Source organism: Lonchura striata, chromosome 21, assembly GCF_046129695.1.
Source record: "Lonchura striata isolate bLonStr1 chromosome 21, bLonStr1.mat, whole genome shotgun sequence".
Classification (NCBI taxonomy): domain Eukaryota; kingdom Metazoa; phylum Chordata; class Aves; order Passeriformes; family Estrildidae; genus Lonchura; species Lonchura striata.
In genome coordinates this window covers 1,784,511-1,805,218 of record NC_134623.1, presented here as the reverse complement: position 1 = coordinate 1,805,218, position 20,708 = coordinate 1,784,511, and the positions used below count along the sequence as shown (strand labels likewise).

Sequence of the window (20,708 nt, the reverse complement as noted above, 5' to 3'; positions counted from 1 at the left end):
CAGCGCCCTCCAAGCCGGGCTCCTCGGCGCTGCCGGCCCCGGCGCCGTCCCCGGTGCCGCCGGTGCCGGGCCTGGCGCCGCCGCTGCCGCTGGGCGCGGCGGGCGCGGAGCTGCTGCCGCCGCCCGCCGTCACCGCGGTGCCGCCCGCGCCCGCCCCGGCGCCGCCGCCCGCGCCCGCCGCGCCCGCCGCCCTGCAGCCCCACCCGCCCGTCCTGCCCGCGCCCGCGCCGCCCCTCAAGGTGAGCCGCCCCGCCGCCTCGGCCCCGCTCGTTGTTGTTGTTGTTGTTGTTGTTATTATTATTATTATTATTATTATTATTATTATTATTACTATTATTACTATTATTACTATTACTATTATTATTATTATTATCTATCGTTACTACTACTATTATTATTATTATTATTAGCTATCATTATTATTATTAGCTATAATAATTATTATTATTATTATTAGCTATTGTTGTTATTATTATTATTTTTATTATTATTACTTTTATTATTATTATTTTTAGCTATCATTATTATTATTAGTAGTAGTATTTTAGCTATTGTTCTTCTTATTATTATTATTATTAGCTATCATTATTATTATTTTTTTAGCTATCATTATTGTTATTATTATTATTATTATTATTATTATCATTTTTAGCTATCGTTGTTATTATTAGTAGTAGTATTTTAGTTATCATTATTATTATTATTATTATTAATTTTTAGCTATCATTGTTATTATTAGTAGTAGTATTTTAGCTATCATTATTATTATTGTTATTATTTTTAGCTATCATTGTTATTATTAGTACTAGTAGTATTTTAACTATTATTATTATTATTATTATTATTATTATTATTATTATTATTATTACTAGCTATCGCTATTACTGTTATTCTTGGTTTCATTATTATTGCTGTTGATTCGTTAGGTATCCATAATTAGCTTAATTAGGGACTGAGGTTGGGGTTGGTGCTGTTTATTGCCATTGTTCCGTTAGGTACCTGTAATTAGCTTAATTAGGGACTGAGGTTAGGGTTGGTGGTGTTTATTGCCATTGATTCGTTAGGTACCCGTAATTAGCTAAATTAAGGACTACCCTGGTGCTAATTGTTTAATTATTATTATTATTATTATTAGTTATCATTATTACTGTTATTGTTTTCATTATTGTTGCCATTGCTTCGTTGGGTACCCGTAATTAGCTTAATTAGGGACTGCCCTTGGTGTTACATTTTTATTTGTTGTTGTTATTATTAGTTATGGTTATTACTGTTATTCTTGGTTTCATTATTATTGCTGTTGATTCGTTAGGTATCCATAATTAGCTTAATTAGGGACTGAGGTTGGGGTTGGTGGTGTTTATTGACATTGCTCCGTTAGGTACCTGTAATTAGCTTAATTAGGGACTGAGGTTGGGGTTGGTGGTGTTTATTGACATTGCTCTGTTAGGTACCTGTAATTAGCTTAATTAGGGACTGAGGTTGGGGTTGGTAGTGTTTATTGCCATTGATTCGTTAGGTACCCGTAATTAGCTTCATTAAGGACTATCCTGGTGCTAATTGTTTGTTTATTATTATTATTATTAGTTATCATTATTACTGTTATTCTTGTTTTCATTATCATTGCCATTGCTCTGTTAGGTGCCCGTAATTAGCTTAATTAGGGACTGAGGTTGGGGTTGGTGGTGTTTATTGACATTGCTTCGTTAGGTACCTGTAATTAGCTTAATTAGGGACTGAGGTTGGGGTTGGTGGTGCTTATTGCCATTGCTTTGTTAGGTACCCGTAATTAGCTTAATTAGGGGCTGCCCTTGGTGTAATTTTTTTATTTGTTGTTGTTATTATTAGTTATTGTTATTACTGTTACCGTTGTTTTCATTATCATTGCCATTGCTTCGTTAGGTACCCGTAATTAGCTTCATTAGGGACTGTCCTTGGTGTTAATTGTTTATTTATTGTTGTTATTGTTATCACTGTTATTGTTCTTTTTGTTATCGTTGCCATTGCTCCGTTAGGTGCCCGTAATTAGCTTAATTAGGGACTGAGGTTGGGGTTGGTGGTGTTTATTGCCATTGATTCGTTAGGTACCCGTAATTAGCTTCGTTAAGGACTACCCTGGTGCTAATTGTTTGTTTATTATTATTATTATTAGTTATCATTATTACTGTTATTCTTGTTTTCATTATCATTGCCATTGCTCTGTTAGGTGCCCATAATTAGCTTAATTAGGGACTGAGGTTGGGGTTGATGGTGTTTATTGACATTGCTTTGTTAGGCACCTGTAATTAGCTTAATTAGGGGCTGCCCTTGGTGTAATTTTTTTATTTGTTGTTGTTATTATTAGTTATTGTTATTACTGTTACCGTTGTTTTCATTATCATTGCCATTGCTTCGTTAGGTACCCGTAATTAGCTTCATTAGGGACTGTCCTTGGTGTTAATTGTTTATTTATTGTTGTTATTGTTATCACTGTTATTGTTCTTTTTGTTATCGTTGCCATTGCTCCGTTAGGTGCCCGTAATTAGCTTAATTAGGGACTGAGGTTGGGGTTGGTGGTGTTTATTGACATTGCTCCGTTAGGTACCTGTAATTAGCTTAATTAGGGACTGAGGTTAGGGTTGGTGGTGTTTATTGTCATTGATTCGTTAGGTGCCCGTAATTACCTTAATTAGGGACTGCCTTTGGTGTTAATTGTTGTTTATTATTATTTTTATTAATGTTACTGTTATTATTAATATTGTTTTCATTGCTGTTTTCATGGCTTCGTTAGGCGCCTGTAATTAGCTTAATTAGGGACTGCATATGGGGTTGGGTTTGGTGGTGTTAATTGTTGTTTAATTATTATTATTATTAGTTATTGTTATTACTATCAGATTATTATTGGAGTTTTTTGGGTTATTATTATCATTGCTTCATTAAGCACCCGTAATTAGCTTAATGAGGGACTGGGATTGGGTTTGGCTTAGGTGTTAGTGGTGTTAATTACTGGTTTTCTATTTTTATCGTTATTATTGTTGTTGCTATTATTATTATAATTATCATTATTATCTATGCTTCGTTAGGCACCAGTAATTAGGTTAATTAAGGGGTGGGATTTGGTATTAGGTTTGTTTTGGTTGGTGTTAATTAGCGTTCATTAGCCAAGGTTAATTGGTCTGATTTGGTGTTGGGATTTATTATTTCATTTAATGTTGATTATTGAGTGATCCCAAAGGAGAAACCCCAAACCCCAAAATCCCAAAGGAGAAACCCCAAAATCCCCAAATTCCAAAGCAGAAACCCCAAAATCCCAAAAACGATCCCAAAGCAGAAACCCCAAACCCCAAAATCCCAAAGAACGATCCCAAAGTGGAGACCCCAAACCCCAAAATCCCAAAGTCAAACTCCAAACCCCAAAATCCCAAATCCCAACCCCAAAACCCAAAGAATGCCCCCAAATCCCAACCCCAAAACCCCAAGGAACGTCCCCAAATCCCAACCCCAAACCCCCAATCCCACTCCAAATCCCACCCCAAACCCCGACCCCCAAACCCCAAATCCCCCCAAATCCCCGACCCCCAAACCCCAAATCCCGATCCCACCCCAAACCCTGACCCCAAACTCCAAATCCCACCTCAAATCCTGACCCCAAACCCCCAATCCCACAGCGTGATGGCAACACCACCCCAAATCCCGACCCCCAGACCCCAAATCCCGACCCCCAAAACCCAATCCCATCCCAAACCCTGACCCCAAAACCCAAACCCTGACCCCAAACCCCAAATCCCGACCCCCAGACCCCAAATCCTGACCCCCAAACCCCAATCCCACCCCAAACCCTGACCCCAAAACCCAAATCCCAACCCCCAAAACCCAATCCCACCCCAACCCCAAATCGCAACCCCCAAACCCTGATCCCACCCCAAATCCTGACCCCCAAACCCCAATCCCATCCCAAACCCCGACCCCCAAACCCCAAACCCCGACCCCCAAACCCCAATCCCATCCCAAACCCTGACCCCAAAACCCAAACCCTGACCCCAAACCCCAAATCCCGACCCCCAAACCCCAATCCCACCCCAAATCCCAATCCCATCCCAAACCCTGACCCCAAAACCCAAATCCCGACCCCCAAACCCTGACCCCCAAACCCCAATCCCATCCCAAACCCTGACCCCAAAACCCAAATCCCACCCCGACCCCCAAACCCCAAACCCCAAACCCTGATCCCACCCCAAACCCCGACCCCCAAACCCCAATCCCATCCCAAACCCCGACCCCCAAACCCCAAACCCTGATCCCACCCCAAACCCCGACCCCCAAACCCCAAATCCCACCCCAAACCCCAAACCCTGACCCCCAAATCCCAAACCCCGACCCCGCCCCGCTGACGCCCGCGCTGCCGGCAGACCAAGAAGGGCGTCAAGCGGAAAGCCGACACCACCACGCCCACGGCGCTGGACCCCATCCACGAGTCGCCCTCGCTGCCCGCCGAGCCCAAGGCCGCCAAGCTGGGGGCGCGGCGCGAGGGCGGCCGCCCCCCGAAGCCCCCCAAGAAGGAGGTGCCCGACTCGCAGCAGCAGCCGGGCGAGGCGCGCGCCTCCAAGGCCTCGGAGCAGCTCAAGTACTGCGGCGGCATCATCAAGGAGATGTTCGCCAAGAAGCACGCCGCCTACGCCTGGCCCTTCTACAAGCCCGTGGACGTGGAGGCGCTGGGGCTGCACGACTACTGCGACATCATCAAGCACCCCATGGACCTCAGCACCATCAAGGTGAGCGGGGTGGACGGGGAAATGGGGGGGAAATGGGGTTTGGGGGGTGGGATTGGGGGGAAATGGGGTTTGGGGGGGTGGGATGGGGGGAAAATGGGGTTTGGGGGGAGGAAAATGGGGTTTGGGGGGAGGAAAATGGGGTTTGGGGGGAGGAAAATGGGGTTTGGGGAGGTGGGATGGGGAAAAATGGGGTTTGGGGGGAGGAAAATGGGGTTTGGGGGGAGGAAAATGGGGTTTGGGGGGTGGGATTGGGGGGAAAATGGGGTTTGGGGGGAGGAAAATGGGGTTTGGGGAGGTGGGATGGGGGGAAAAGGGGTTTGGGGGGGTGGGATGAGGGGAAAATGGGGTTTGGGGGGAGGAAAATGGGGTTTGGGGGGTGGGATTGGGGGGAAATGGGGTTTGGGGGGTGGGATGAGGGGAAAATGGGGTTTGGGGGGAGGAAAATGGGGTTTGGGGGGGGTGGGATGAGGGGAAAATGGGGTTTGGGGGGAGGAAAATGGGGTTTGGGGGGAGGAAAATGGGGTTTGGGGAGGTGGGATGGGGGGAAAATGGGGTTTGGGGGGAGGAAAATGGGGTTTGGGGAGGTGGGATGGGGGGAAAATGGGGTTTGGGGGGAGGAAAATGGGGTTTGGGGAGGTGGGATGGGGGGAAAATGGGGTTTGGGGGGAGGAAAATGGGGTCTGGGGAGGTGGGATGGGGAAAAATTGGGTTTGGGGGGGTAAAATGGGGTTTGGGGGGAGGGAGGGGGAAAAATGGGGTTTGTCCCCCAGCCCATCCCTGGTGTGGAATTCGGGCAGATTTGGGTGGAATTTGGGAGGGATTTGGGCACGATTTGGGTGGGATTTGGGCACGATTTGGGTGGGATTTGGGTGGGATTTGGGCATGATTTGGGTGGGATTTGGGCAGAATTCGAGTGGAAGTTGGGCGTGATTAAAATGGAATTCAGGTGGAATTTGGGTGGGATTTGAGTGGAATTTGGGCGGCATTGGGGTGAAATTCGGGCAGAATTTAGGTGGAATTGGGGTGAAATTCGGGCAGAATTTGGGCGGCATTGGAGTGAAATTGGGGCAGAATTGGGGTGGCACTGGGGCAGAATTTGGGTGGGACGGGCAGAATTTGGGCAGAATTTGGGCAGAATTTGGGCAGAATTTGGGCAGAATTGGGATGAAATTGGGGCAGAATTGGGGTGAAATCAGGGCAGAATTGGGGCAGAATTGGGGTGGATTTGGGTAAAATTGGGGCAGAATCTGGGTGAAATCGCGGCAGAATTTGGGTGAAATCAGGGCAGTGTTTGTGTGAAATTGGGGCAGAATTTGGGTGGAATTGGGGTGAAATTGGGGCAGAATTGGGGTGAAATCGGCAGAATTTGGGCAGAACTGGGATGAAATTGGGGCAGAATTGGGGCGGATTTGGGTAAAATTGGGACAGAACTTGGGTGAAATCGCGGCAGAATTTGGGTGGAATTGGGGTGAAATTGGGGCAGTGTTTGGGTGGAATTGGGGCAGAATTTGGGTGGAATTGGGGTGAAATCGGGGCAGAATTTGGGTGGAATTGGGGCAGAATTTGGGTGGAATTGGGGTGAAATTCGGGCAGAATTTGGGTGGAATTGGGGTGAAATTGGGGCAGAATTTGGGCGGAATTGGGGTGAAATCGGGGCAGAATTTGGGTGGAATTGGGGTGAAATCGGGGCGGAATTTGGGTGGAATTGGGGTGAAATCGGGGCGGATTGGGGACATTTGGTGCCCGCAGTCCAAGCTGGAGGGCCGCGAGTACCGCGACGCTCAGGAGTTCGCGGCCGACGTCCGCCTGATGTTCTCCAACTGCTACAAGTACAACCCCGCCGACCACGAGGTGGTGGCCATGGCCAGGAAACTCCAGGTGAGGAGTCCGCCCCAAAATTCCCTTTTTTTGGGGGGAGGTTTTCCCACCGGGATTTGCCACAAAAAAAAAAAAAAAAAAAAAAAAATTCCAAAATGCTGACTCAGCAAAAAATTTATTTTAATTGGCACTTTTTTGTTGTTGAAGTGAAGGAAATTGGCTCGGTTTTATTATTTAGGGCCTTTAGGTAGGGTCGGTTTTTAGTTTTAGTTTTTAGTGGGATTTACCCCAAAAAAAAAAAAAAAAAAAAATTTCACCAAAAAAAAAAAAGCTGACTCAGCCCAAAAAAATTTAAAATTGGCTTTTTTTTTTGTTGTTGAAGTGAAGGAAATTGGCTCGGTTTTCTTATTTAGGGCGTTTAGGTAGGGTCGGTTTTTAGTTTTAGTTTTTAGCGGGATTTACCCCCAAAAAAATAACTTAAAAAAAAATTACAAAAAAAAAAAAAAGCTGACTCGGCCAAAAAAAAATTAAAAATTGGCTTTTTTTTGTTGTTGAAGTGAAGGAAATGGGCTCGGTTTTCTCAGCGGGATTTACCCCAAAATAAAAAATTTTTAAAATGATGGAAAAAATCGAAAATGCTGACTCAGAAAAAAAAAGTAAATTAAGATTTGTTGAAGGGATGGAAATTGGCTCAGTTTTAATTAATGGGGGTTTTTTTTTAGTTCAGTTTGTTCTTGGTTTTCCCTTAATTTTTCCTTGATTTTCTTTAAACTCTATTTTATTCAATATTTCTCAATTTTCTCCCGGTTTCCTTCTTTAGTCTCAGTTTTATTTCAAATTTTCCTTTTAACTGAATTTTTTCTTGTTTTTCCCTTAATTTTCCCTTGATTTTTTCTAAATTTCTTCCTTTAAGCTAAATTTTATTTAATGTTTCTTATTTTTCCCTCATTTTCCCCTGATTTTTCCTCATTTTTCCCTAAATTTTTCTTCAACTTGCCCCAAATTTTATTACAATTCCTCTCTTTAATCCAGTTTTTATTGAATATTTCTCTTTTTCCTGTCTCAGCTCAGTTTTTCCATATTTTCCCCTGAATTTTCCCAAATTTTTCCCAATTTTTCCCTCATTTCCCCCTGAATTTCCCCTCATTTTTTCCTCAATTTTCCCCAAATTTTCCCTCATTTCCCCCCAATTTTTTCCTCATTTTCCTCTGAATTTTTCTCATTTTTTCCCCAAATTTTCCCCAATTTTCCTCCAATCCCCTTCCAGCCCAGCTTTTATTGAAAATTTCTTTTTTTCGTCCCTCCCAGTTTGAGGCAGGCGTGGGCAGGACCGGCGTGGCTCCAAAATTCCCATTTTTATCCCCAAAAAAATCCAAAATTCCCATTTTTGTCGCCAAAAAAATCCTCTGGAGGCTCCCCAGGGTCCCTCCTCGGCCTCTTCCCGGGAATTTTCCCGGTTTTTCCTCATTCCCAAATTTTGCCATTCCTGAATCTGCTCCTCAAAAAGCTCCAGTGAAAATTTCACCACCAAAATTCCATAAAAAACTAAAATTCCGGTGGTTTTTTGGGAATTTATTTGAAGCAAAAAACAAAAAAATCCCAAAAATTTGGGAAAATCCTCGATCCCGACGCTCCCCTCCAATATTCCGAATTTTATCCCAAAAATTCCTCCCAATATTCTGAATTTTATCCCAAAAATGCCTCCAATATTCCGAATTTTTTATCCCAAAAATTCCTCCCAATATTCCGAATTTTATCCCAAAAATTCCTCCAATATTCCATATTTTTTATCCCAAAAATTCCTCCAATATTCTGAATTTTATCCCAAAACAGGAATTTTTGGGGTGTTTCTGTAGAAATCCAGCTCAGCTTTCATTGGAGCCCAGGGATTGTGAATTTTGGGATGAATTTAGGGAAATCCGGGAATTTTTTTGTGATTTTATATGGAATTTTTGAGGAGGAGATGCCTGGAAAACGCAATTCCAGCATGAAATTAAATAAAATTCTGTGGAATTTTCCAACCCCTAGCAGGAGGAAAAGGCAAAATCCAATTTAAAATCCCAATTTTTCATTTCCCAAGCTGAAGATTTTTCATGGAAAATTGTGTTTTTCAACTCATTTTTTGGGGAAAAAATGTTGATTTTTGGGATCAAAATAAAAAAAAAAAAAGTGGATTTTTGAGTGTCAGAATCCCAAAAAACGACTCCTGGAATCTTTCTGGAATTACTCATTTTTCTGATTTTTCATCCCCGGAATATCCCAATTTTTGGGGTTTTCCAGGGAATTTCAGCTTCTGGAAGAGGTTTAGAATCCAAATTGGAATTAAATTGGAGTTTTGGGATAGTAAAAAATGGAAATTAAGTTTTAAAAACTCAAAATGGAGGAAAAATTTTATTTAATTGAGGAAAAATCTTTTAAAAATGAGATTGTCAAAAATTTAGGAAATCTTTCTAGAAATAGGAAAAATTGTTTAAAAATGAGTGAGAATCCTTCAGAATGATGTTGAAATCCTTGAAAATTGAATAAAATCCTTTAAAAGGAGGAAAATGGAATAAAATCCTTTAAAAATGAGGAAAATGGAATAAAATCCTTTAAAAGAAGGGAAAATGGAATAAAATCCTTTAAAAAGGAGGAAAATTTTAAAAAATCCTTTAAAAGGAGGAAAATGGAATAAAATCCTTCAAAAAGGAGGAAAATTTTTAAAAATCCTTTAAAAAGGAGGAAAAATGAATAAAATCCTTTAAAAAGGAGGAAAATGGAATGAAATCCTTCAAAAAGGAGGAAAATTTTTAAAAATCCTTTAAAAAGGAGGAAAATGGAATAAAATCCTTCAAAAAGGAGGAAAATTTTTAAAAATCCTTCAAAAAGGAGGAAAAATGGAATAAAATCCTTCAAAATGTGCTTTAAAATGGAGGGAAAAATCCTTCAAAATTATGGAAAATTCCTTCCAAAATGAGGAAAAATCCTGGCAAATGGAAAGGAATTCCTTCAAAGTGAGTGAGAACCCCTGGGATGGATGAAGAGGGGAGTGGGGTGGGAATTCCTGGTGGGATTGAGGCTGGAGAAGACCTCAAAAATCGTGGAGTCAACCAAAGATGGTCCAGGAAGATCTCAAGAACTTGGAAAAGTCAGGTTTGAAACGGGAAATGGAGGAATTTCTCTGAGTTTTTCCCCCAAAACCACCTTGGAGATGGTTGAGGTCTCCAGTGGGAATCCGTGGTGGGCTTGAGGTTGGAAAAGACCTCGAAAATCACGGAGTCGACCAGAGATGGTCCGAGAAGATGGAGGAGAACTCCAGAAGCAGCTTTTGAATAAGAAATTGGGGAAATCCTCTGAATTTTCCCCCCAAAACCACCAATTTTTCATCCCAAAACCACCTTGGAGATGGTTGAGATCTCCAGTGGGAACCCACGGTGGAACCTCTACTGAAGGTGACCCAAGATCTCAAGAACCTGAAAACGGCACCTTTTAAACGAGAAAATAAACGAGCAAATCCCATCACTTTTCCCTTAAATCCACCTCGGACAGAGTCAGAACTCCAAGAAACTCCCAAAATTCCATGGCCCCTGCCTCACCCCACGTCCAGGAGTTGATTTTCGGTGCGGAACCTCCCGGTCCGTGGGGTCCCCCCGTTCGGGAGCCGCGGCGGCGCCGAGCCCGGCGTCACCCCCGGCCCCCCGCTGTGCTTGCAGGACGTGTTCGAGATGCGCTTTGCCAAGATGCCGGACGAGCCGGAGGAGCCGGCCGTGCCCGCCTCGTCGCCGGTGGTGGTGCCACCTCCCACCAAGGTGGCGCCGCCCTCGTCCAGCGACAGCAGCAGCGACAGCTCCTCGGACAGCGACAGCTCCTCCGACGACTCCGAGGAGGAGCGGGCGCAGCGCTTGGCCGAGCTGCAGGAGCAGGTACGGCCCGAGGCCCCGGCCGGCGGCGCCGGGTGGGCCTGGGGTCGCGGTGGAGGGCCTGGGTGTCCCACGGCCGCCAGCTCCAGGGGCAGCGAAAGCGTTGGGTTTGTCATTATGGAATGCTTGAGTTTGTCGGCCCAAAATCGTTGGGTTTGTCAACGCAAAATCGTTGGGTTTGTCGACCCAAAGTCGTTGGGTTTGTCAACCCAAAATCGTTGGGTTTGTCGACCCAAAGTCATTGGGTTTGTCATTTTGGAATCCTTGGGATGTCAGCTCAAAATCGTTGGGTTTGTCAACTCAAAATTGTTGGGTTTGTCGACCCAAAGTCATTGGGTTTGTCATTTTGGAATCCTTGGGATGTCAGCCCAAAATCGTTGGGTTTGTCAACTCAAAATCGTTGGGTTTGTCATTTTGGAATCCTTGGGATGTCAGCCCAAAATCGTTGGGTTTGTTGACCCAGAATCGTTGGGTTTGTCATTTTGGAATCCTTGGGATGTCAGCTCAAAATCGTTGGGTTTGTCATTTTGGAATCCTTGGGATGTCAGCTCAAAATCGTTGGGTTTGTCAACTCAAAATCGTTGGGTTTATCAACACAAAATGATTGGGTTTGTTGACCCAAAATCGTTGGGTTTGTCAACACAAAATGATTGGGTTTGTCAACCCAAAATCGTTTGGTTTGTCGACCCAAAATCATTGTGTTTCTTAGCTTGAAATCATTGGGTTTGTCAACCCAAAGTCGTTGGGTTTGTTGACCCAGAATCGTTGGGTTTGTCATTCTGGAATCCTTGGGATGTCAGCTCAAAATTGTTGGGTTTGTTGACCCAAAATTGTTTGGTTTGTTGACCTAAACCATTGGGTTTCTCAGCTCAAAATGGTTGGGTTTGTCGACCCAAAATCGTTGGGTTTGTTGACCCAAAGTCACTGGGTTTGTTGACCCAATATTGTTGGGTTTGTTCACCCAAAATCGTTGGGTTTGTTGACCTAAACCGTTGGGTTTGTTGACCCACAATCGTTGGGTTTGTTGACCTAAATTGTTGGGTTTGTCAACTGGAATTGTTTGATTTGTCGATCTGAATTTCTTGGGTTTTTTGACCCAAAATTGTTGGAATTGTTGGGTTTGTTGACCCAGGATTGTTGGGTTTGTCGCTCCAAAATCGTTTGGGTTATCTGAGATTTTTGAGTTGACCCAAAATTGTTGGGTTGGTTGACCCAAGATTGTTGGGTTTAACCCAAAATTGTTGGGTTTGTTGACCCAGGATTGTTGAGTTTGTCGCTCCAAAATCGTTGGGTTTATCTAAAATTTTTGAGTTGACCCAAAAATGTTGGGTTGGTTGACCCAAGGTTGTCGGGTTGAGCCAGAATGGTTCGGTTTGACCCAAAATTGTTGGGTTGGTTGCTCCAAAACCGTTGGGTACGTTGACCTAAAGTTGCGTTGGGTTGACTCAAAACCACTTGGGTTGGTTGACCCAAAGTGGTTGGTTTGACCTGAAATTGTTGGGTTTGTTGACCTTAAATCCTTGGTTGGATTGGTTGACCCAAAACCATTGGTTTGACCCAAATTCCTCGGGTTTGTTGACCCAAAATCCGTGAGTTTGTTGGCCTGAAAGTCTTGGGTTGACCCAAAACCATTGGGTTTGTTGGCCCAAAATGAGTGACCAGGTGGGGTCATGGGTTGGGTTTGATGACCCTGGAGGTTTCCATGGAACCATTGGAGGTGACAGGGACCAGATGAGGTCAGTCATGGGTTGGGTTTGATGACCCTGGAGGTGTCCATGGAACCATTGGAGGTGACAGGGACCAGGTGGGGTCATGGGTTGGGTTTGATGACCCTGGAGGTGTCCATGGAACCATTGGAGGTGACAGGGACCAGGTGAGGTCAGTCATGGGTTGGGTTTGATGACCCTGGAGGTCTCCATGGAACCATTGGAGGTGACAGGGACCAGGTGAGGTCAGTCATGGGTTGGGTTTGATGACCCTGGAGGTCTCCATGGAACCATTGGAGGTGACAGTGACATGGTGAGGTCAGTCATGGGTTGGGTTTGATGACCCTGGAGGTCTCCATGGAACCATTGGAAGTGACAGTGACTTGGTGAGGTCAGTCATGGGTTGGGTTTGATGACCCTGGAGGTCTCCATGGAACCATTGGAGGTGACAGGGACCAGGTGAGGTCAGTCATGGGTTGGGTTTGATGACCCTGGAGGTGTCCATGGATCTCCTGGACATTGCTGGGGTGACCGGGGTGGGTTGGTCACTCCAGGTTGCACACGATGACCCTGGAGGTGTCCATGGAATGGTTGGAGGTGACCCTCAGCAGGTGGGGTCAGTCATGGGTTGGGTTTGATGACCCTGGAGGTGTCCATGGATCTCCTGACCATTGCTCTGGGGTGACCGGGCTGGGTTGGTGACTCCAGATCACCCTCGATGACCCTGGAGGTCTCCATGGATCTCCTGGGGTGACCGGGCTGGGTTGGTGACTCCAGATCACCCTCGATGACCCTGGAGGTCTCCATGGATCTCCTGGGGTGACCAGGGTGGGTTGGTGACTCCAGATCACCCTCAATGACCCTGGAGGTGTCCATGGATCTCCTGGGGTGACCGGGCTGGGTTGGTGACTCCAGATCACCCTCGATGACCCTGGAGGTCTCCATGGATCTCCTGGGGTGACCGGGCTGGGTTGGTGACTCCAGATCACCCTCGATGACCCTGGAGGTCTCCATGGATCTCCTGGGGTGACCAGGGTGGGTTGGTGACTCCAGATCACCCTCAATGACCCTGGAGGTGTCCATGGATCTCCTGGGGTGACCGGGCTGGGTTGGTGACTCCAGATCACCCTCGATGACCCTGGAGGTGTCCATGGATCTCCTGGGGTGACCGGGCTGGGTTGGTGACTCCAGATCACCCTCGATGACCCTGGAGGTGTCCATGGATCTCCTGGGGTGACCGGGCTGGGTTGGTGACTCCAGGTCACACTCCATGACCCTGGAGTGTCCATGGATCTCCTGGGGTGACCGGGCTGGGTTGGTCACTCTGGGTTGCACACGATGACCCTGGAGGTGTCCATGGATCTCCTGGGGTGACCGGGCTGGGTTGGTGACTCCAGGTCACACTCAATGACCTCAGAGGTGTCCATGGATCTCCTGGGGTGACCGGGCTGGGTTGGTGACTCCAGGTCACCCTCGATGACCCTGGAGGTGTCCATGGATCTCCTGGGGTGACCGGGCTGGGTTGGTCATTCCAAGTTACCCTCAGTGACCTCAGAGGTGTCCATGGATCTCCTGGGGTGACCAGGGTGGGTTGGTGACTCCAGGTCACCCTCAATGACCTCAGAGGTGTCCATGGATCTCCTGGGGTGACCAGGGTGGGTTGGTGACTCCAGGTCACCCTCGATGACCCTGGAGGTGTCCATGGATCTCCTGGGGTGACCGGGCTGGGTTGGTGACTCCAGGTCACCCTCAATGACCTCAGAGGTGTCCATGGATCTCCTGGGGTGACCAGGGTGGGTTGGTGACTCCAGGTCACCCTCGATGACCCTGGAGGTGTCCATGGATCTCCTGGGGTGACCGGGCTGGGTTGGTGACTCCAGGTCACCCTCGATGACCCTGGAGGTGTCCATGGATCTCCTGGGGTGACCGGGCTGGGTTGGTCACTCCAGATCACCCTCAATGACCTCAGAGGTGTCCATGGATCTCCTGGGGTGACCAGGGTGGGTTGGTGACTCCAGGTCACCCTCAATGACCCTGGAGGTGTCCATGGATCTCCTGGGGTGACCGGGCTGGGTTGGTCACTCTGGGTTGCACATGATGACCCTGGAGGTGTCCATGGATCTCCTGGGGTGACCGGGCTGGGTTGGTGACTCCAGGTCACCCTCAATGACCTCAGAGGTGTCCATGGATCTCCTGGGGTGACCAGGGTGGGTTGGTGACTCCAGGTCACCCTCAATGACCCTGGAGGTGTCCATGGATCTCCTGGGGTGACCGGGCTGGGTTGGTGACTCCAGGTCACCCTCCATGACCCTGGAGGTGACCCGGGCCGCTGTGGCCGAGCCGCTGGGGCGGGTGGAGGTGGGCGCGGGTGGACCCTGGAGAAGTTCTCGGGGTCTCCAAGGCGTGCCGTCCCGCAGCTGAAGGCCGTGCACGAGCAGCTGGCGGCGCTGTCCCAGCCCCAGCAGAACAAACCAAAGAAGAAGGAGAAGGACAAGAAGGAGAAGAAGAAGGAGAAGCACAAAAAGAAGGAGGAGCTGGACGAGGCCAAGAAGAGCAAGGCCAAGGAGCCGCCGCCCAAGAAGGCCAAGAAGAGCAACAGCAGCAGCAGCAGCAGCGCCTCCAGGTGCGCCTCCCCTCCCCCGCCTCGTTAGGGTAATTAGCGGGCTCCTTAACGAGGAACCGCCTGCTCCTCGCTGGAGCCCAGCTCGGTCTGGGGCCGGTTCTTCTCCGTGGCTGCGGGGACGCGCGGTGGGCGGGGGGCCGGGATTTGGGTGCCCAGGGGGGAGTTAGGCTGGGCTTGGGGTGCCCAGGGGTGAGTTAGGCTCAGCTTTGGGTGCCCAGGGGTGAGTTAGGCTGGGCCTTGGGTGCCCAGGGGTGAGTTAGGCTGGGCTTTGGGTGCCCAGGGGGGAGTTAGGCTGGGCCTTGGGTGCCCAGGGGTGAGTTAGGCTGGGCTTTGGGTGCCCAGGTGTGAGTTAGGCTGGGCTTTGGGTGCCCAGGGGCGAGTTAAGCTGGGCTTTGGGTGCCCAGGGGTGAGTTAGGCTGGGCTTTGGGTGCCCAGGGGTGAGTTAGGCTGGGCTTTGGGTGCCCAGGGGCGAGTTAAGCTCAGCTTCGGGTGCCCAGGGGTGAGTTAGTCTGGGATTTGGGTGCCCAGGGGTGAGTTAGGCTGGGCTTTGGGTGCCCAGGGGGGAGTTAGGCTGGGCTTTGGGTGCCCAGGGGCGAGTTAAACTCAGCTTCGGGTGCCCAAATCCTGCCTGAGCTCAGCTTTGGGTTTAGGCCTAAACCACCATCTTTTGTTGCTGTGAGCATCAAGAAGGAGCCGGTGGTTGTGAAGTTCTCCAGATCCTCTGAGTTAGGACGAGTTTAAGTTTGGTTTAAAGCTGGTTTAGGCTGGGTTTAGATCAGGTTTAGGCTGGGTTTAGGCCGGGTTTAGACCTAAAGCACCCTTTCTGTCGCCGTGAGCAGCAAGAAGGAGCTGGTGGCACTCAGGTCCTCCAGATGCTCTGAGTTAGGACCAGTTTAGGTTGAATTTAGGTTGGGTTTAGAGCTGGGTTTAGATCAGGTTTAGGCTGGGTTTAGGTTGGGTTTAGGCCTAAACCTCCCTTGCCGTCGCCGTGAGCAGCAAGAAGGAGCCGGTGGTAGTGAAGTTCTCAAGATCCTCTGAGTTAGGACCAGTTTAAGTTGAATTTAGGTTGGGTATAGAGCTGGGTTTAGATCAGGTTTAGAGCTGGGTTTAAGTCGGGTTTAGGCCAGTTTTAGACCTAAACCTCCCTTCCCGCCACCGTGAGCAGCAAGAAGGAGCCGGTGGTTGTGAAGTTCTCCAGATCCTGTGAATTAGAACCAGTTTAGGCTGGGTTTAGTAGGTTGGGTTTAGGCTGGGTTTAGGTCAGGTTTAGAGCTGGTTTAGGTCGGGTTTAGGCCGGGTTTAGACCTAAACCTCCCTTCCCGCCGCCGTGAGCAGCAAGAAGGAGCCAGTGGCACTCAGGTCCTCCAGATGCTCTGAGTTAGGACCAGTTTAGGTTGAATTTAGGTTGGGTTTAGAGCTGGGTTTAGGTCAGGTTTAGGCTGGGTTTAGGTTGGGTTTAGGTCAGGTTTAGAGCTGGTTTAGGCCAGGTTTAGACCTAAACCTCCCTTCCCGCCGCCGTGAGCAGCAAGAAGGAGCCGGTGGCACTCAGGTCCTCCAGATGCTCTGAGTTAGGACTAGTCTAGGTTGAATTTAGGTTGGGTTTAGGCTGGGTTTAGGTCGGGTTTAGGTCATGTTTAGAGCTGGTTTAGGTCGGGTTTAGGCCGGGTTTAGACCTAAACCTCCCTTCCCGCCGCCGTGAGCAGCAAGAAGGAGCCGGCGCCGGTGAAGCCCAGCAAAGCCGCGCCCGCCTACGAGTCGGAGGAGGAGGAGAAGTGCAAGCCCATGTCCTACGAGGAGAAGCGGCAGCTGAGCCTGGACATCAACAAACTGCCCGGCGAGAAGCTCGGGCGCGTGGTGCACATCATCCAGTCCCGCGAGCCCTCGCTCAAGAACTCCAACCCCGACGAGATCGAGATCGACTTCGAGACGCTGAAGCCGTCGACGCTGCGCGAGCTCGAGCGCTACGTCACCTCCTGCCTGCGCAAGAAGAGGAAAGCCCCAGGTACTCCCGGATCCCGGCGTTCCGGCGCCGCCGGCCGCCTTGCCCGGCGGTTTTTCTGCCGGGGTTTGGGCGTTTTGGGGAGGTTTTGGAGGCGGCTTCGCCTCACCCAGATGGCGGCGGGTGGGATTCAAAATGGCGGCCGCTGCAGGCCCCACTTTGTAATAATTAAAGATTTTCTTTTGAAGTTTCAATATTTTGGATTATTGAGTGCACGTTTGCAGCAAACCAGTTGGGTTTAGGACCAACCAGTTGGGTTTAGGATCAGCCAGTTGGGATGAACCAGTTGGGTTTAGGATCAGCCAGTTGGGTTTAGGATCAGCCAGTTGGGATGAACCAGTTGTGTTTAGGATCAGCCAGTTGGGATCAACCAGTTGGGTTTAGGACCAACCAGTTGGGTTTAGGATCAACCAGTTGGGATGAACCAGTTGAGTTTAGGATCAACCAGTTGGGATGAACCAGTTGGGTTTAGGATCAACCAGTTGAGTTTAGGATCAGCCAGTTGGGATGAACCAGTTGGGTTTAGGATCAGCCAGTGGAGATGAACCAGTTGGGTTTAGGATCAGCCAGTGGAGATGAACCAGTTGGGTTTAGGATCAGCCAGTTGGCTTCAGGTGCAACTGGTTGAGTTTGGGATGAACCAGTTGAGTTTGAGCTCAACCAGTTGGGTTTAGGATCAGCCAGTTGGGATGAACCAGGCAGGTTTAGGATCAACCAGTTGAGTTTGGGACTGACCAGTTGAGTTTGAACCAGTTGAGACAAACCATTGGGTTTAGAACCAACCAGTTGAGTTTAGAACCAACCAGTTGAGTTTAGGATGACCCAGTTGAGTTTAGGACTAACCAGTTGGGTTTAGAATGAGCCAGTTGAGTTTAGGACTAACCAGTTGGCTTCAGAACCAACCGGTTCAGTTTGGGATGAACCAGTTGAGTTTTGAACCGACTGGTTGTTTTTGGGATGACCCAGTTGAATTCAGAATCAACCAGTTGGGTTTAGAACCAACCCAGCTGAGTTCTGGATGACCCAGTTGAGTTTAGAACCAACCAGTTCAGTTTAGGATGACCCAGTTGAGTTTGTGATCAACCACTTGAGTTTAGAACCAACTGGTTGAGTTCGGGATGACCAAATTGAGTTCAGAACCAACCAGTTGGGTTTAGAATGAACCAGTTGAGTTCAGAGCTAACTGGTTGAGTTCAGGATGACCCAGATGAATTTAGAACCAACTAGTTGAGGTCAGGATGACCCAGCTGAGTTTAGATCCAACCAGTTGAATTCTGGATGACCCAGTTGAATTTAGAATTAACTGGTTGAGTTTGGGATCAACCAATTGAGTTCAGAACCAACCAGTCGGGTTTAGAACCAACTGGTTGTGTTTAGAACGAACCGGTTCTGTTCACAACCAAGCGGTTGGGTTCAGGATGACCCAGTTGAGTTCAGAACCAACCGGTTGAGTTTGGGATCAACCAACTGAGTTCAGAACCAACCAGTTGGGTTTAGAACCAACCAGCTGAGTTTAGAATGACCCAGTTGAGTTCAGAACGAACCGGTTGGGTTTAGAACAAACCGGTTGAGTTCAGAATGAACCGGTTGGGTTTAGAACAAACCGGTTGAGTTCAGAACGAACCGGTTGGGTTTAGAATGACCCGGTTAAATTCAGAATGAACCGGTTGGGTTTAGAATGACCCGGTTGAATTCAGGATGACCCAGTTGAGTTCAGAACTAAGCGGTTGAGTTCAGAACGAACCGGTTGGGTTTAGAATGACCCGGTTGAGTTCAGAATGAACCGGTTGGGTTTAGAATTAACCAGTTTTGTTCAGAACCAACCGGTTGGGTTTAGAACAAACCGGTTGAGTTCAGAACGAACCGGTTGGGTTTAGAACAAACCGGTTGAGTTCAGAATGAACCAGTTGAGTTCAGGATGACCCAGCTGGCATGCCCTGGTTGACTTGAGGCCAAAGCCGTGGGGTTGAGGCGGTCGATCCCCGGTGAGGCCCCGCGGTGACGCCCTCCCGTTGTTCCCGGCAGAGAAGCTCGACGTCCTGGCCGGCTCCTCCAAGCTCAAGGGATTCTCCTCGTCGGAGTCGGAATCCAGCAGCGAGTCGAGCTCTTCCGACAGCGACGAGTCGGACTCAGGTTAGCGCTTCCCGCCTTTCCCAACCTTTTCCGGACAAATAAACTCGATTTCATTCCTGCCTTCGCCGTCCATTCTTCTTTGGGGGAGCCTTTGCAATTTCCTGGCCAGCATTCCGTGATTTTTTAAAGTTTTTTTTCCTGTTTTTTTGTAATAATCCTGCGGCGAGCGCCGGGGCAGGGTTGGGTGGGGTTGGGTTCGGGTTTTGGGCTTTTTTTTGGGAAAATGGGAATTACGGTGGAGCCGTCGGGAACGTCGTGTGGAGATGGAGGGGTGGGGTTTTGTGGAGAAAAAAATGGAGATAATGGGGTTTTATGGAAAAAATGGGGTTTTGTGGAGAAAAAAATATGGAAAAATGGGATTTTATGGAGAAAATGGGGTTTAATGGAGGAAAAATATGGGAAAATGGGATTTTATGGAAAAAATGGGGGTTTGTGGAGAAAAAAAGATGGAAAAATGGGATTTTATGGAGAAAATGGGGTTTTATAGAGGGAAAAGATGGAGAAAATGGGGTTTTATGGAGGAAAAAGATAGAGAAAATGGAATTTTATGGAAAAATGGGCTTTTGTGGATAACAATGGAGGGAAAAGGATTTTATGGGAAAAATGGGATTTTATGGATAAAAAGATGGAGGGAATGGGATTTTATGAGAAAAAAATGAAATTTTATGAAGGAAAAATTGAGGGAACATTATTTTATTGATTAAAAAATGGGGAAAATGGGATCTTAAGGTTAAAAACGTTGAGGGAATGGGATTTTACAGATGAAAAAGGTGGGGGAAATGGGATTTTGGGGATAAATCCAGTTTTATTTTATGGCTCCAGGTGGATTTGGGATCTGGAATCTGGAGGAAAAATTGGATTTTGAGGGAATTTGAAATTCCAAGTCCCCGTCGTCGCTCCCTGCGCCTCCCTGGGGGTAAAATCCCGATTTTTCCTGGGTATTATCCCAAATTTTCCCAATTCCCACCTTTCCTCGCGCTCCGGGAATTTGAGATTTGTTCCCATCCCAAAATCTGAGGTTGAGCCGGGCTTAACTCCAGGAATCGGGAAGGGTTTGGTGGCTCCAGTGTTGGAAAATCCCCTGGAAATATTCGGGATTGAATTCCAGAGCGGGTCAGGCACGGAAGGGGAGCAGAAATCCAAACAAAATCCTCCAAAAAAACAGAAAAAACAAAAAAAAATCCCAAAAATGTCCCCAAAAAATCCAGGATTGAGCCGGATCTGCTGGCAATTCCCAGCAATTTTCCAAGATAAATCCAGAATTGGGAATCTTGGAACATTTTCATAATTTTTTAGAGTAATTTTAAGGAGTTTTCCATAAATTTGGGGGTTTTGTTGGAATTTCCCATCAATTTTTGGAGGTTTTTTTTGAATTTTTAGGCCTTAGGAATGGCAAAATCCAAGGAATTGGTGCTGAATTCTTCCCTGGATTTATCTTTTAAATCCTATTTTTATCAGGTTTTTCCTGATTTTTGCCTGATTTTCCATCAAATCCACCAAAATTAACAGGATTGGGCTCATCCCAAATCCAGAACTTTAATTTTTCCAAAAAAAAATGGTGGTTGGAAGCAGAAAAACCTGGAAAAGGAATTTTTTGGGGATGACTTTCACTCCAAACCACCAAATCCAGGTTTTTTTCCCAAAACACTTTGATCTGCCCCGAATATTTTCCCAAAATTCATTGATTTTTTTGTTCCTTTTTCCAAGATTTCTCAGCCTTGGAAGCAGCAATTCCTCACTCCCTCAAAAACCTGGAAAATCGGATCCATTGGGTGTTTTGAT

At 47.5% G+C, this 20,708-nt stretch overlaps 1 protein-coding gene across 1 annotated transcript in view; it reads left to right on the top strand.

Annotated features, from left to right (window-relative positions):
* Positions 1-20,708, top strand: part of BRD4 (bromodomain containing 4) — a 60,239-nt gene that overhangs the window by 20,778 nt on the left and 18,753 nt on the right. The window contains exons 7-14 of the mRNA XM_077787677.1: positions 4-93; positions 175-239; positions 4,386-4,748; positions 6,498-6,626; positions 10,259-10,468; positions 14,589-14,794; positions 16,498-16,796; positions 18,819-18,926. Of these exons, the coding sequence (XP_077643803.1) occupies positions 4-93; positions 175-239; positions 4,386-4,748; positions 6,498-6,626; positions 10,259-10,468; positions 14,589-14,794; positions 16,498-16,796; positions 18,819-18,926 (1,470 nt within the window). The remainder of the gene's footprint in view (positions 1-3; positions 94-174; positions 240-4,385; positions 4,749-6,497; positions 6,627-10,258; positions 10,469-14,588; positions 14,795-16,497; positions 16,797-18,818; positions 18,927-20,708) is intronic.